General features: G+C 39.8%; 1 protein-coding gene across 1 annotated transcript in view; it reads left to right on the forward strand.

The window, feature by feature from the left end:
- The window catches only part of Nbn (nibrin), a 33,107-nt gene that overhangs the window by 7,479 nt on the left and 11,881 nt on the right, over positions 1–13,747 (forward strand). The window contains exons 6-10 of the mRNA XM_021630905.2: positions 3,620–3,737; positions 5,326–5,519; positions 7,208–7,305; positions 10,409–10,538; positions 13,126–13,398. Coding sequence (XP_021486580.1) covers positions 3,620–3,737; positions 5,326–5,519; positions 7,208–7,305; positions 10,409–10,538; positions 13,126–13,398 — 813 coding nt within the window. The remainder of the gene's footprint in view (positions 1–3,619; positions 3,738–5,325; positions 5,520–7,207; positions 7,306–10,408; positions 10,539–13,125; positions 13,399–13,747) is intronic.

A 13,747-nucleotide genomic window follows, 5' to 3' on the forward strand; every position in this document is an offset into this window, starting at 1 on the left:
GTTTGTTTTTGTTTTTTTAAGGCAGGGTTTCTCTGTGTAGCCTTGGCTGTCCTGAACTTTGTAGACCAGGCTGCCTCCCTGAGTGCTGGAATTACAGGCGTTTGCCATCATGCCCGACTCTAAGTATCACTATTTAAGGAACAAAATGTAAGGACAATGACCCTGAGATCAGAAAGCACATGTGACAATACCTGGCATCGTCTGGGGGAAGCCCCAAAGCAGTGTTGTGCAGCAAGACTCCTGAAGCCACAGTGTCCAGATCTCTGGTCTTAATGCAAAAATGCGGCTAGGTTGGCTGTGGAGGCTCATGCTGATAGCTCCAACACTCAGCAGGAGGCAAAGGCAGAAGGATGACAAGTGGTGAAACGTGCCTCAACAAAAAACACAATCAAGTATCGGAGTTGACTAATGCTTTGTAGCTGAGTTATTTTAAGTATTAGTGATAACATAGTGTTTAAGATCTGAGCATGTTATCTGAGACAATGCTTGGTAAAAAGAAATGTTTGTTGTTAACTGTACAAATATCTGATTAGATTCATAGTCTTACTTTATTTGCTTTTGATATTCTGTCAAGTTTTGAACAGCCATCTTAGGAAATTTATGTATTGTGTAGTGATACTTTAAAATAATATAAATTGTGGTTAAAGAGGAAGATACTTGACTTTTTTTTTATAGGTTGCATGGTAAAGTTGCTGGGAAGTATAAAATGGTAGGGTTTGTTTTGTTTTGTCTTGCTTTTAGTCAATATAATAAAGATGGGTTTTCTTTATGCAAAATATGTCAGTAGACTAGACCCACTGTTTATGGGATTATCTCTATAGGATAGATACTATGTTGTGCTTGAGGAAATTTTATTTCTTGCATTCATTTATGTCTGGGCAAACATACCATAGCATACAAGGGAACTGAACTCAAATCATCAAGCCTGGAGACCCATGCCTGCACCCACTGAACCATGTCTCCAGTTGTTATCTTTGACACAGGGTCTTGTATGCCCCAGGCTGGCCTTAAACTCCTGTAGTTGAACTTGTGATCATCTTACCTCTGCCTCAGGGTTGCTAGGATTACAGATGAGAGTCCCAGTCCTCAGCTTCTATGATGCTGGGAACAAACCCAGAGCTTCTCACATGCCAGGCAAGCACTCTGCCAGTTGAACTACATCCTCAGCCTCAAAGAAAAAATTTAATCAAAAATTTTTGCAAGTTAATAATTTTATTACCAATTTTAAACTACCTAATTCAGGTCATTTTTTTTTTTTCCTGTACAGATTTTTTTTTTTCCTGGCTGGTCAGGAACTCATTATGTAGACCAAACTGGTGTTGAACTCACAGAGATCTGCCTGCCTGTGCCTCCTGAGTGTTGGAATTAAAGGCTACCACCACTCCTGTCTCCAGTGCACTTGTTTTAGGGAGTATTTATGCTCCTGTTGATTATAGGTGTCTGTGTTTAAAAGTAACCAAAAAATTAGAGTCTTGTGGGTTTTTTGATTGGTTGTTTAGAGTATATACATACACATACATACACAACATGCATACATGTAAATGTATGTGCATGTATATAAGTTTTATCTAGGAGGTTTGTTTTATAATCTGGGTAGCAGGGAACACACAGCAATGGTTGGTTCCAACCTTGAGTCTTACAGCCTGTGAGAACGGCCTCAGGAAGCATCTCTCACTTCAACTGGATTGGTCTTTAGACAAACTCCTATTCTCCCTCAGAAGTCCATCTCAGCCTCTGGGACAGTCCACAAGTCATAGCTGTTGTTGATTCCAGAGTGCTTTAGGGCAGAGAGCCTGGTAAATGTTTATGGTTGGCTGTGTGTCCTGTTCGGAGATTTAGAATTAGCCATTGAATTCTCCTCTTACTTGGATTTCCGGCTATTAACACACATGACTGCAGTGATACGGCTTTGCTCTAGGAGAACTTTTGAATAACCCCTAACTCATTGTTAACCTGAAAAGCCTACTATACTAGTCAGTGTTTTATATTGATAATTGACAGTGTTTCATATTAAGGGCATAGTGGTAGTCTTTTGTAATCCCAGCACTTGAGGCTTATATAGCAAGGCAAGTGTCACAGTCAGTGCTCTATAGCAAGACAATGTCCCAGAAAAACACCAAAAGTATGTAGTAGTAAATCCTTACACCTGTCTACATCTATTAAGACCTAATACTCTTTTTTTTTTTTTTAAGACCTGGTCTCATTATGTAGTTTTGACCACTCTTTTAGAGGACCCTGGTCTTGCTTCACAGCACCCAGAGGATGAAGTCACAACTGTCTGTCACTCTAGTTGAGGCCCATACATGATGCACCAACATATATTCACACAAACATTCATAAACATTAAACATATATTAATAGAAATTAATATAAAAGGGATAGCAGATAAACTGTAGTGACTTGATGTCACTACACTTTGTTTAGTTCTGAAAATCGTGTGACTAGCTGTGAATTTAAATCAGAGGTATAGTATGGTATTATTATGCAGCAAGCGCTGTCCTTTATAGTATAGTTATGTCTGCATCCTGCAGGTCATCAAACAATAAGACAGTCAAACACTGCATATATCAGTGTGATTTTGTGATTCCTTGTTTCTGTAAGCCATTCTCAGTACTGGGATAGATGAAGTCATTTTTAGAAGACTCGGTGTTGTAAGACTGTTTAATTGTATCATGTATATTTTAATAGGAAAGTCTACATTGTGTATGTCTAAATGTAAAGAGAAGAGGGAGTTCCCTTTCAATTTGTACAGAACTCTCATGTTGTAACACTTTCTCTCAATTATTTGATTTCAAGCAAGCCTCTCACTGCTGGGAGAGTCTCCATAGATCTCTGGCAGTCATACATAGCTTGCTGGCTATGCAAAGACTACAGAGCTCTGCTAGCCCCTTCCACAGCCATTGCTGAGTACCATTTGCAGTGAGAAATCTTGGGAGATGTAATATCTCTTTTGAAATAAAGAGCTTGCTTGCTGACAGGCAGTGGCATTCACAAAAGCAGTGCCCCAACCCTGTACCACAAATGATTGCATGTGCCTTCTATACATTCTCTAAGGAACTTGGTTGAGAAGAGATCTGCCACAAACAACCTCTCAACTTTATTTTTTGCTTAAATATTTGTCTTGTTGCAATCATCTTTCTTGGTGTTTTTATTTTAAGAAGTACAAAGGCATTTTGCTATAATATACGGAACTAGTATCAATCTTAGGAAAAGGCATCTAGATACTTGGGGCCATTTTGTTCCAGATAAAACTCTTCACCAGAAAACAAAACAAAACAAAAAACCCTCAGAGTACTGGCTTTTGTTTGCCTTTTCTTGCTAGTTTTGTTGCTGTATCTTTTTATAACAGGGTCTCACTGTGTTGCCCTGGCTGGCGGTTGCTCACGTGATAGCATGTTCTCTCAGTCACTTCATCTCACAGTGTAGGCCGGTACACTAGCCTCAAACTGGCACTGATTCTCTGCCGGTGCCTTCTGGGGATACAGAGATGCATTGTGCCTGGCTCAAGTAATACCGAAATTCATCCTTTTTGGCATCAAGTAGTCACTTCATTTGCAAATTTAATAGCAATCATAGAGAATAGTACATAATTAGAACATTTTTTTTTTAATTTTTACAGTTTTTACCCACCTATTGATGAACCAGCAATTGGAAGTAAAATTGTTGATCTGTCAGGACGAAAGGAAAGAAAACAAATCTTCAAAGGGAAAACATTTGTATTTTTAAATGCAAAACAGGTAATTTTAAAGCTAAGATACATTACTGTTTTTTTTTTATTGTATTTGTTTATTTTTTTATGGGTGGGTGTTTTTTTTTTCTGCATGCATATCACATGCATGCCTGGTACCTTTGGGGGTCAAATGAGGATGTCAGATCCCCTAGGTCTAGAGTTACATATGGTTGTGAGTTCTGCCATATGGGTTCTAGAAACTGAACCTAGGTCCTTTGGAAGTCTATCCAGTGCTCTTAAATCACCGAGGTGCCTCTCTGCTCTTAGGAATTTTCATTTTGGGTTTTGTATAGATGTGTGAAGTAAGATAAAAAGCTACCTGTGCTTAGCTTCTTTAGGTGTACAGATTTTAGTGTTTATCCTATATTTCATTTCTAATATCCACTTACAAGTGAGTATATACCATGTGTGTCTTTCTGCTTCTGGGATACCTCACTCAGGATCATCTTTTCTAGTTCCCACCATTTGCCTGCAAATTTCATGATTTCCAGTCCTCACTCAGAAAGGCAAACAGGACGGATAGGAAGAGGGAGAAAATAGGAAACGGGACAGGATCCTACCACAGAGGGCTTCTGAAAGACTTTACCTGTAGGGTATCCAAACAGGTGCTGAGACTCATAGCCACACTTTGGGCAGAGTGCAGGGAGTCATATGAAAGAAGAGGGAGATAGAAAGACTTGGAGGGAACAGGAGCTCTACAAGGAGAGCAACAGAACCAACAAATCTGGACCCAAGGGTCTTTTTTGAAACTGATACTCCAGCCAAGGTCCATACATGGAGATAACCTAGAACCCCTGCACAGATGTAGTCCATGGCAGCTCAGTGTCCAAGTGAGGGGACACTAGTAAGGTTTCCCTAGTAAGGGGAACAGGGACTGTCTCTGACATGAACTCAGTGGCTGGCTCTCTGATCACCTCCCCTTGCAGGGGGAGCAGCCTGACCAGGCCATAGAGGAAGACAGTGCAGACCCGATAGGCTAGGGTCAGAGGTAAGGAGAGGAGGACCTCCCCTATCAGTGTACTTGGGGAAGGGCATGGGAGGAGAAAAAGGAGGGAGGGTGGGATTGGGAGGGGATGAAGGAGGGGTCTACAACTGGGATACAACTGGGATACAACGGGAATAAGCTTTAATTTTTTAAAAAGCTACCTGTGTGCAGAACCTGCCCCGCGATTGTGTCTGAGCATGGTATTCCTAACGCTGGCTAGTTGCTCCATTTCATTCATGTGGGTGCCTTAGTGGGGAGGGCAGAGAACATTCAAGTCCTACCTGGTTCAGCTGCGGAACATTTGTGCAGTGTCTTTTGTGTTCCAAAGTGTGAATTTTAGGAATTGATGTTATAGTGGCAAAACCATGCAGGTGAACCAGCCTGTGGAGAACTCTGTCAGTGTGGTGGGAAAACAGTGTAGTGATGTGTGGGCTATTGACGGGGCTGCTGAACTAAGGGTTTTCACAGTGGAAGCTCAAATTGCCCACTGGGAAGTAGGATGAATTCTTCTGTTTTAATTGCCAAGTCAAATTTGTACATAATGAGAATGTGCTCAAAAACCTTGTTGCAGCTGTTGCTTTGCTTTTTAAATGCTTCCTCTGAATTCCAGCACAAGAAATTAAGTTCAGCGATTGCTTTTGGAGGTGGGGAAGCCAGGCTGATAGCAGAAGAAAACGAAGAGGAAGAAAGTTTCTTTTCAGCTCCGGGAACTTGCGTTGTTGACATAGGAATAACAAACACTCAGATCATAGTTACTGACTCCCAGAAGAAGTGGATTAATTTGATAATGGATATGCTTCCAAGGTACAGAATTCTTCACAAATTGTAAATGCATGTAGATTTTACATGCGGTCTAGTTAATGTGAATGTCTACACAAAGTTTTGTCACGCCATGTTCTTGAGAATTCCTTGAAAGTACTTAGAATTGAAAAGTTTGCCGTTCATAATTACATGTACTTACATATTACATATTATATGTAATTCCATATACATATGTACATGAACAGGTGCATACATACACGTGTGTGTATGCTAGTATGGGAAAGTAGGGAAATGTCAGCTGTTTTCTGGGATTTGGGTTTTTGTTTTTGGATTTCTTTTTTTGTTTTTTTAAGGAGGTAGAGCTAGTCAGAAGCTTGCTGTGTGGCTAAAGACGACCTTGTACTTATGATCCTCTTGTCTCTACCTCATAAGTGATGGGATTACAAGCTTAAACCATCATGCTGTTTTTTTGCTAGGAATCAAACATAGGGCTTCATGTGTGATAGGCAAGCAGTTTGCCAACTGAAATCTCAATACCTGATGTTCAGAACTATCCTCAGAGCCAAACTGCTGCCATCTTTAGGAATCTGACTGGGCCACTTAGAAAAATATATCATAGCTGCCCCCTTTATCTGTCCATTGTTTTGTGGTGGGGGCTGGGGTGGGTGAGGGGAAGAGGGTCTCATTATATAGTCCTTGCTGTCCTGGAACTCACTCTGTAGACCAGGCTGACCTTAAATTCACAGAAGTCCTCCTGCCTCTGCCTCTGGAGTGCGGGATTAAAGGTGTGGCCCATCACCCCCACTATGGGCTTTTGACTGCTGGCTTTTCCTCATAGGAGCTGTGGGGAGGGGTTAGCCCTCCCCTGAGAATCTAGCCATCCTCCCAGCCAGCTGTAGCTAATTGTGCCCTCCTTCCTTGTGGGAGGGGTAGAGGATAGAGGCTGGGAAGGACAGCCTTAAGTGCTAACAAGTCTCTCGTAGGCCTAAAATCTTACTCTTAGTGCAATATTGTTATAGTTGCACATGCAATAGAACTCTAAATCCAGAGCACATAAAACATCTCACTTAATTCATATTACCACAGTCATTTAAAACAGTCTTCAATGAGTATTAAAAGGTCTTTGTAGCTTAATATTTAGGCTATAGTTTCTCTGTTCTAATAAAGTAGTTCCTATAGAATGTAGCAAAGTGAGTCCCCATAAGACTCTGAAATGAAGTACTTTGAGCCAGCCAGTAACCTGTGATCCCAGGAATCTCGGTGCCGAGGAAGGAGGATCACTAGTCAGTGCCTGAACGTAGGAGGTTGTGTTGACTTAATTTCCTAACCTTGTGTGCACATGTAGACAGGTGCTGCTCCCCACCTCTTTGCTGTCTGGGGATCAGTGGAATCGTGGATTTGTATATGACGGTCTATTTTGTGTCTCTCTGGATAGAACTGTTGGCTTATTCTGAAATTATCATAGAAACTTAAAACTGAAAAGTCTTCATCCTTTGCTCTAGCCTCTTTTTTATTGGTGATGGCAGCCGGGTTGCTGGAAAATGATGGATTTGCCCCAACAACACTGCTCTAGTGAGGAATTCAGAAATACTCTTTACACCTAAAGTTCTGTTCATGCCATAAAATTTTAGTGTCTCTTTGGGGAGAAAGATAGATTTATGAAGCTTGATATTATATTAAAGTTGTCAGTTTTGATATATTACTATATTTAAGCTATTTTATTCTTATAGGCATGGACTTAGACCTATTCCTGAAGCAGAAATTGGATTGGCTGTTATCTTTATGACTACAGAGAATTACTGTAATCCACAGGGCCAGCCTTGTACAGGTAAATAAGACATTTTATTGATTCTTTAGAAAATTTATTTATTTGTGTTTGTTTGTCTGCTTGCTTATTTATTTATGACCTTTCTGTCGTACTTGCAAGGTATGACCATATACATCTTCTTTTAAAGCCCATCTATTTGTACACTCCTTCGTTTACTCATTCAGTGCATAGTTCTGCCATAGACAGGGTACTGCTCTAGTTGCTGAAGATTCATTAATGACTACAGTGAGCAGGACCCTTGTTCTTTTGAACTCTATTCTAAAGGTCAAGGTTCGGACAGTGAGCAAGCAGAGTGCACAGTGCAGTTGAGGATAGCGGAGTATAAAGAGGAAGCCAACAAGCTGTGTTAGCCTAACTGGAAGCATGCTCTCCGGGTTCCCTGAAGACTCTTGGGTTTCCTGTAACCTGAGCTGTTGAGGCATGGCAGCTTCGTGGGGTCTGATGTAGAATTCCAGGCCAAAGGATCAGATGGCTCTGGTGTGGCAAATAGATTCTTAAGAGGCTGTCCCTTCCTGTCTGCTAGAGATCTGTCCCACTTTTTAGAAGTAGCATGTGCTGTTTGATTTGTTGCTGGGGGCCAAATGTTTCAATAATTTCAGGCAAAAACAACAGCCATGAAAATAGCTACTGCTCCTGTGCCAGTAGCTCCTCTGACTCTAGGCCCCGTAGCCCTGTTTTTTGTCTCTTGTAGAACACAAATTCTCAACTATAAATATACTGCAGAAACATTTCTTATTGTACATTGGAATTCTTTATTTCAGTATATTCTGGGAAGTGGCTGAGGCAGCTGGATGTTTTATTTGGTTGTAAACATGTTTCTTGTACAGGCCACAAGAGCCTTTGGCTTTGAATGTCTTGGGAAATACTGGGCCAGAGAGTTCAATTTAAAGGGACAGACCTCAGACTGCAAACTTCTGCCTTTCTTATCCCCTACCTGATTCATTACTCAGATCATAAATTCACCCTCAGGCTGGAGAGATGGCTTAGAGGTTAAGAGCACTGGCCATTGTTCCAAAAGTCCTGAGTTTAATTCACAACCATAATGAGATCTGGTGCCCTCTTCTGGCTTGCAGACACACATGCAGACAGGATACTGTGTAAATAATAATAAACCTTTTAAAAAAAGAAAAAAAGAAATTCACCCTCAACCAAAGCTTCAGCTTCGGCCTTCCTCCTTCCTGCCTGAAGCCACTGCCCTTGTTACACCTGAACTTCTCTCGTGAGGTGTGTGGTGGATCCTGGTAATGGGTCTCCCATCAAACTCATCACGACAGCTCATACTTCACCGCCCTAATAGCCCCACTATTCTTTTTTTTTTTTTTTTTCCTGAAAACTTTTATTCGCCACCCATTGTGAACAGAGCTTTGTACAAATTTAGTCTGGCTCCTCGATAGTTTAGCCAAATCCCCTCTCCTTGAATTCTTACCACTTCCCAGCGCCTCTACAAAATACTTAACACCTTTTAATTTTTTAGCCCTTAAACTTCATAACTCGTTGGTCATGTTTGTTTACTATCATTCCAGGGCTGCCCATTAACGCATACTCATTTCCCTTGTGTTTACCTTTTATGACTTTCATATGTTATAAATAATTACTTCAATAACTTTTTTTTAATTTCAACTATAGAATTTATGGGACTAACCAATTATTTGCCTCATTTAACCCATAGTGTAGTTATAAGCTCATAGCTTGTTTTTGCTCCCTGACAGCAGCAAGCATAGTATTTGTTACAGTAGGTATAAATATTTGTTTAATTGACTTAGGTTATTGGTTCACAAGGTTATCTTTGTCAGTGTGGACCAGCAGACTTTTATATCTACTGTTCATGGGTAAACGCCCTTAGAGATTATAGAATCTTTTGCTTGAAAAGTTAAGAGGTGGAATTGACATTGTAGTTCAGAGGCTAAGTGCATGCCTAGCACATATTAGGCTCTGGGCTCCATCCTCAGAAACTAACTAACTAACTAACTAACTAGATAAGTAGGTAAATGGGTAAATAATAAAGCATTATAAAAGTTGGCAAGTAAATATACCAAGTATCCTGTAGTAGAAAAAGAAAAGTAAATAAAAATTAAACATGCATAAACCAGAAACTTTATTTAGTAGTAGTATTATTAGTGTTGATTTATTAGTTTTGACAGTTGTGTTATATCAGTGGTTCTCAGCCTTTCCTAATGTGACCCTTTAATACAGTTCCTCATTCACTGCTACTTTATAACTGTGATTTTGCTACTGTTATGAATATCTGGTATACAGGATATCCGAAATGTGATTCCTGTGAAAGGGCGTTCAATCCCCAAAGGGGTCATGACCTACATGTTGAGAACCAGCGTGTTGTAACTATAAGATGCTAATAGTAAGAGACACCGGGTATGTGAGAAATCTCTGTACTAATGGTCAATTTTTCTCTATGCCTAAAACTTACTGAAATTCAAGTTCATCATAAGCTTTTTAAAAAAGCCACCAAATGAGGTGGTACAAGTGTGAAATTGCAGTATTCCAAAGGCAGAGGCAGGAGGAACAGGAATTCAAAGGTAACCACATTCTGAGCTCAAGGCCAGCGTGGGCTTTATGAAACCCAGTCTCCAAGGGAGGTGGGGCACATATCAAAGGTGAGAAAATTTGAGATTTTATAACTCTCAGGGCCAAATTGATCTTTTATTTGGTTTTCTAACCCGCAGATCAGCGCTTTCTCTAGTGTAGAATTGCATATAGAAACCAGGCAGTGAGAGGAGATGAAAGTGTCCACTGTACGTAGACACTTCTGCACATTCTCAGAGGTAGACTTGAAGGGCTCTGGTTAAGTGGTCGTGTACCGCTCCGTCTCCTTTCCCTTCTTGTCTTCAGATTCGTGGACTTACGTTATTAGCAAATATCAGCGGTGATTGCATATATGCCTATAATCACGTTAAACACTAGGACTGAGGAAGTGAGGTGCTCACACCAGATGGTTAGGGTAACAGCTAGCAGTGACGTGGTCCTGTTGGCTTCTCGCGTTCTCCTGTTGCTGTGCATGTGTCAAACAGCTTGAGAGGTTTCTAATTGTTTCTATCTTATACGTAATGGCTTAATTTTTTTTTCTTTTGGCTTGCATGATGTACAGAATTAAAGACAACGACTCCAGGGCCAAGCCTTTCCCAAGGCTTGTCAGTCAGTGGAAAAATAATGCCAAGTGCTCCAGTGAATATGACATCGTATGTAGCCGACACAGAATCAGAGCCAGCGGATACATGGTAAAGTGTCTTTTTTAGCATGCTTTATTTTATCAATTAATAGCATATTCAAGAAAAAGTTGCTGCTTTTACCAAGTCATCTTTTAAGAGATAAAGCATGGAAGGAGATGCCAGGAAAAATGATATCTCATAGGGATCAACAGATTTTCTTTCTTTTTCTTTTCTTTTCTTTTTTTTTTTTTTTTTTGAGATTATAATTACATCATTTTCCCCTTCCCTTTCATGCCTCCTCTTAACCCCTCTTTAAAATTTATAACCTTTTTCCCTTTGGTGTGTGTGTATGTGTGTGTGTGTGCTCCTAAATGCATAAATGCAATCTGCTCAGGCTGTGTAATGTTACTTAATGTGATTTTCAGGGCTGACCGCATGGTATTGGATAACAGTTGGTGTGTTCTTCCTGGGGAGGCTTTCTCCCACTCTCAGCATTGCTTTTTTGGCTATATAGTTCTTTCAGCAAGGAAATTTATGGAAGTGTGAGTTGTTGGTCTGTGTTATAGTTCCCTAACTCTGCCGTTGTAGAATCAGAGAAACTATTGGCAGCATATGGCGGCCTGAGTGTGGTATGTGGATCTGAATTAGTCTGCGAGCAATGCTTCTACCACCTTAGGGTAATTGTTGTCATTTCTTCAAATGTATTTGAAAGAGAAAAAGAATTTGTGACTGATGAAATAAATGTGAAATAATAGTCGTTCCTAATTACATGTATTTTTAATTACCCATAGTAAATCGATGTCTAAAATTATTGAATGGAAAATTGCTGAAACTAGAAATTTCCAAGTTTTAAGTTACACTTGTGAATATCATGATGAATCTCCTAGCATAGTGGTTCTCAACCTTCCTAATGCTGTGACCCTTTAATGCAGTTCCTTATGTTGTAGTGACCCCTACATAAAATTATTTTTGTTGCTAATCATAATGTAAATATCTGTGTTTTATGATGGTCTTAGGCGACCCCTGCAAAAGGGTCATTTGACCCTCAAAGGGGTCACAGTGATTTTGAATCAGTGTCATGTTATCTTCCCTAGGTGTACATTGTTCCTTTGTTCTGTAGGTCCATACTGTATATGCTGCCAACCTCCTGGTCGCTGCGAGCTGTTGCAGTTACTAGATTGACTGCCTTACTGTTTCAGTGCTTACGTTCATGTAATTTTTTCATAGTCACCTGATGCTGTATCACAATGCCTAAACAATTAATTCGGTTCTCTTTATTTTAACCACATAGTGATTATTTTATGTCTTATCATAAGGGTGGGTATAGTGCAATAAGATATTTTGGAGATGCCACATTCATGTAACTTTTATTACAGTATGTTGTAGTTACTGTTTTATTAGGTACTGCTTTTCTACTCTATTTTATGCCTAATTTATAAACTAATAATATGTATGCATAAAAATATGCATTTATAACTGGGTACGGTGGTGGTGCATTCCTATAATCCCATACTTGGGGAGACAGAGGCAGGCAGATCTCTGAGTTCAAGGCCAGCCTGGTCTACAGAGTGAATTCTAGGACAGCTAAGACTACACAAGGAAACCTGTTTCAAAAAACCACAAAAAGAGAGAAAGAAAGAAAAATAATATATTTACAGAACTTGACACTAGCATTGGTTTTAGTCCTCAAGTACCTGATGGTCTTGGAATGTATTCCTCATGAATATGGGGATATTAGAATAAACATGCTAATTGTATACTTGTTTCGGGGAGCTGTCCAGAGATGACCACTCAGGCACAGCTTATAGCCAACTGAAAGCTTTTTCCAGGCATCTGGGACTACACTTAAGTATTTGGACCTAAGTTTAACCCTAAGCATTTAGACCAAGGGGCTTCTAAAGGCAAAAGCTACATCCTGTTATCTCGCTCAGCAGCTACAGAGGGAGGTTTACACAAGCAGGCAGTTTAACAGAAGCTAAGCTAAGTAGGCTGGGGCATCTTGGCCTTGGGCCCTAGAGTAGAGATAGGTAATTTGTCATGGAATTCTTCATGAAGGAGATCATGTTCTCATTAAACCCGAAATGGCCCCAGCAAGCATATGAGATGGAGGAACATGTGCATTGTCTTGCCCTATACATAATGCCTGTAATTAAATATTGGATATCCAGATAGATAATATCCATCCATAGTAGTTTTTAAATGGTTTTTGTTTGTTTTTGTTTTGTTTTTTTTTTACTTGAAGAGTTCTGTTTCTTTTTTGTTTTTGTTGTTCAACAGAAAGGGTTACTGTCTTTGTATTCTCTGATGGTTTCCATTTAAGTCTTATTTTCAGTATTACACAGTATTAAATAAAATAAATATTACATGGGCCTACCACCTAGTTTAGTATACAGAAGGATGCTATGTTAAGGCCATAAGTGTGCTTAGCAGTTGTTTTTAAGAGAGTGCTTAAAAGTGTGTGCTTTGGGGAGCCTGATGGTCTGTGCTGCCGGGAGAGAAAATATGATTTCATCCTCAGGCACTTAGACAGCAGGTGTGCTACTTTCTTGGATTATCATCTAATCTTCTGAAGTTGTATTTACCAGAACATTTAGAGAACTTTGTTATTAAATACAAATTGCTCCTAATTGTTTGCCTTTCCTTCCTTTTTCTATAGTATGTCTCTGAGTGAAAGACCAAAAGAAGTACAGATCCCTGGAATGAAACAAAACTCTAGAAAGCTTTCACAAGAAACTTACAATATAAAGGAGGCCCCTAAATCAAGCTCCAAAACGAATAATGTAGCATCAAATATGATGGTTAGGGAAAAGATCCCAAACTATCAGCTGTCACCAATGAAACTCCCTGCTGCAAATAAAAGTAAAGATTGGACTTCTCAGCAGCAACAGAACTCCATCACAAACTATTTCCAGCCATGTGGCAGAAAAAGGTATGTTGTCAGTAATTCTTCAGCTGTGTCTCTGAAAACAGACAAACAAAGGTTTGAGTGCTCTGTTGAAATAGAAACACAATGTTTCTGTAGAAAGCTTTATATTTCTGGTTTTTAAAACTGTTCGCCCCTCCCTCTGGTGTGTGTGTAAGAGTGTGTGTGAAACAGAACTTTTATGGAGGTCAGAAGACAACTTGTAGGTGTCAGTTCTGTCTACATCATGTGGGTCCCCGCATTGATTGTACGTTGTCGGTGTCATTGTCAGGGTTTCTATCATTGTAATGAAACACTAGGAACAAAAGCTTGTGGGGGAGGACAGGGTTTATTTAGCTTTACACTTCCATATTGC

This window comes from Meriones unguiculatus, chromosome 6, assembly GCF_030254825.1.
Source record: "Meriones unguiculatus strain TT.TT164.6M chromosome 6, Bangor_MerUng_6.1, whole genome shotgun sequence".
Classification (NCBI taxonomy): Eukaryota; Metazoa; Chordata; class Mammalia; order Rodentia; family Muridae; genus Meriones; species Meriones unguiculatus.